Genomic DNA, 2,196 nt, shown 5'->3' with positions numbered 1-2,196 from the left:
TCCCCAAACCCCACCCTCCTCAGGCTCCACCCCCCAAAAAAACCTCCAGGTATTTCACAAGCCAGAGCTGGCAACCCTACTAGAGAATACCCTCCTCCCGATCAGGTAAGTACTGGCAGGGAAATCGAGGGGAAGGGGAGGCTCCCAGCTTCGCCAGGATAAGGACCCACCATAACAGGAGTGGTGGCTGTGAAGTAAGATTGCCAACTCTAGGGTGGGAAATTCCTGGAGATTGGGAGGAGGACCCTGTAGACAGCATAGTTTGGGGAAGGGAAGTGGGTTATAATGCCATAGTGTCAACCCTCCAAAGCAGCCATTTTCTCCAGGGAACTGATCTCCGTCATTCAGAGGTAATTCCAGATCTCCAGTCCCCACCTGGATTCTGTCCAGGGTCAGGATAAGCGGAAGGGAACAGAGGGGATAAGAGAGCATGCAGCAGGCTGCTGCCTAGCAAAGCACCCTGGGAGGGACAACCCCTTTACTCCAGCCAGCTTCTTGATATAGCATGCCAGAGATAGCCTGAGCAGACGTGGCACTCATGAGTTAACTCTGCATGCATAATACATTGCATGCATAGTGGCCCCGTTCGAGCAAGATGCTGCACACATGCAAAGTTCTCATCTGCCAGCATCATGTTAAGTCAGAATGTTTGGAGAGCAAATACACATGGGATCCTCGGCAACCATTGTCTTAGAGTTCCATGAGTTGCACCATAGTTCCATGTGCAGGCCCTTCTAAAGAACTCAAAGTGGACATTGGCCATCCCCCTTTGGCAGGAGAAGACCTGTGTGAAGGTCTCTGCAGAAAGGCTGGACTATGGGGACACTCTCTGTCTTCCTGGATGTCCCCTTAGTTAAAAAGGCTGACATTCCCCTGGACTACTATGGAGAAGATCCGCATCCCCAGAAGGTGTTGCTTGGCCATGCAGGTACAGCTGCCTCAAAACTGTGCCATTTCCTAGCTAGGAGCTGGATGACCCCTGACGGGGCTGTCAACTGGTATATGAGCTCAGTTCCAGCAACTTCACAAAGAGTAAATAAATGTTCTATCAGCAGCGTGAAGCTGTAGAGATGAGGTACTTGGTGAAAGAGTTGGGTTTGTTGTCTCTTCCAAGATTAACAACAGTGGTATGTATTTGTTTTTATTTATTTATACCCTGCTTTTCTCCTCAGAAGAGACCCAAAGCAGTTAACAATACCACTCTCCCTCCCTCCAGTTTTCTCACAACAGCTCTGTGAGTTAGGTTAGGCTGACCGACAGTCACTGGCCCAAAGTTACTTTCATGGCAGAACGGGGATCCAAACCCAGGCCTCCTAGATTCTAGTCCAGTACTATGTCCACTACACCACACTGCCCCCATACAGCAACAGAACCATAGCCAGCCTTCCTTGCTGGGTGAGGCTATCTGATTTCTCAGTGGCATCTCAAATAAATTAATGGAAAAATCAGTGGGACCCTCTTGACCATCAGAAATGTCTGTTACTTTCTTGCCAAATGTTTACATGTAATTTAATAACTTTTAATTGTCAGAAACCTATTTTGGGTAAGGTTTTTTTTTAAGCTTAGGAGCTTCTTATGGACAAACGTTCCTCAAATTCACCTTTTACCCCTGATCTGTTCCCAGTCATAATGAAAAGTCATCGCCTTTTTCACTTTATCCTGCCCTCCTTCCAAGGATCTCGGGGAGTACATATTTCTTTCTTCCTAGCCCAAGTTTCAGTCACAAGCCCAAGTTCATCCAGTGAGCTAAGTGGCTGCTTAGGGATTTGAATTTAGGTTCTCCGGTCATAGTCCGGCATTCTAACCACTGCATCATGCTGCCTCTCTTCAAATACAGTAAGCACTTAAACATGATAAAGGTGATTATGCTATTGAAAAATCCATCCTGACTGATGAAATCATGGCTGGATAGAGGAGGGATGAGCAGGTGGGTGTCACGTCACAAATTAATTTCTTTAAAAACTTAGCTAGAGTGAATTATTGCCCTAGGTACAGGGGTAGACTTGCTTGTCCCCTCTGAAGCTACAGCTAGGGTTGCCATTCCCCAGATTTGGGTGGGGAATCCCCAGGTTTTGGGGGTTTCTGCCCACCACTGGCCAGCTGGCCAGTGAGGGAAACCCCACCCCCCAAACAGTGACATTGCCAGGTGACGTCCCCGATGGCAGCGATGCTCTATGGTTTGAGGGCAATTTTACC

General features: G+C 48.0%; 1 protein-coding gene across 1 annotated transcript in view; it reads left to right on the top strand.

The window, feature by feature from the left end:
* Positions 1-816: 816 nt before the first annotated feature.
* Positions 817-2,196, top strand: part of GOT1L1 (glutamic-oxaloacetic transaminase 1-like 1) — a 17,016-nt gene continuing 15,636 nt past the window's right edge. The window contains exon 1 of the mRNA XM_015408561.1: positions 817-928. Coding sequence (XP_015264047.1) covers positions 817-928 — 112 coding nt within the window. The remainder of the gene's footprint in view (positions 929-2,196) is intronic.

The sequence above is a fragment of the Gekko japonicus genome, unplaced genomic scaffold (genome assembly GCF_001447785.1).
Source record: "Gekko japonicus isolate JY-2015 unplaced genomic scaffold, Gekko_japonicus_V1.1 scaffold1377, whole genome shotgun sequence".
Lineage (NCBI taxonomy): Eukaryota > Metazoa > Chordata > Lepidosauria > Squamata > Gekkonidae > Gekko > Gekko japonicus.
This window is presented reverse-complemented; position numbering and strand designations above follow the sequence as displayed.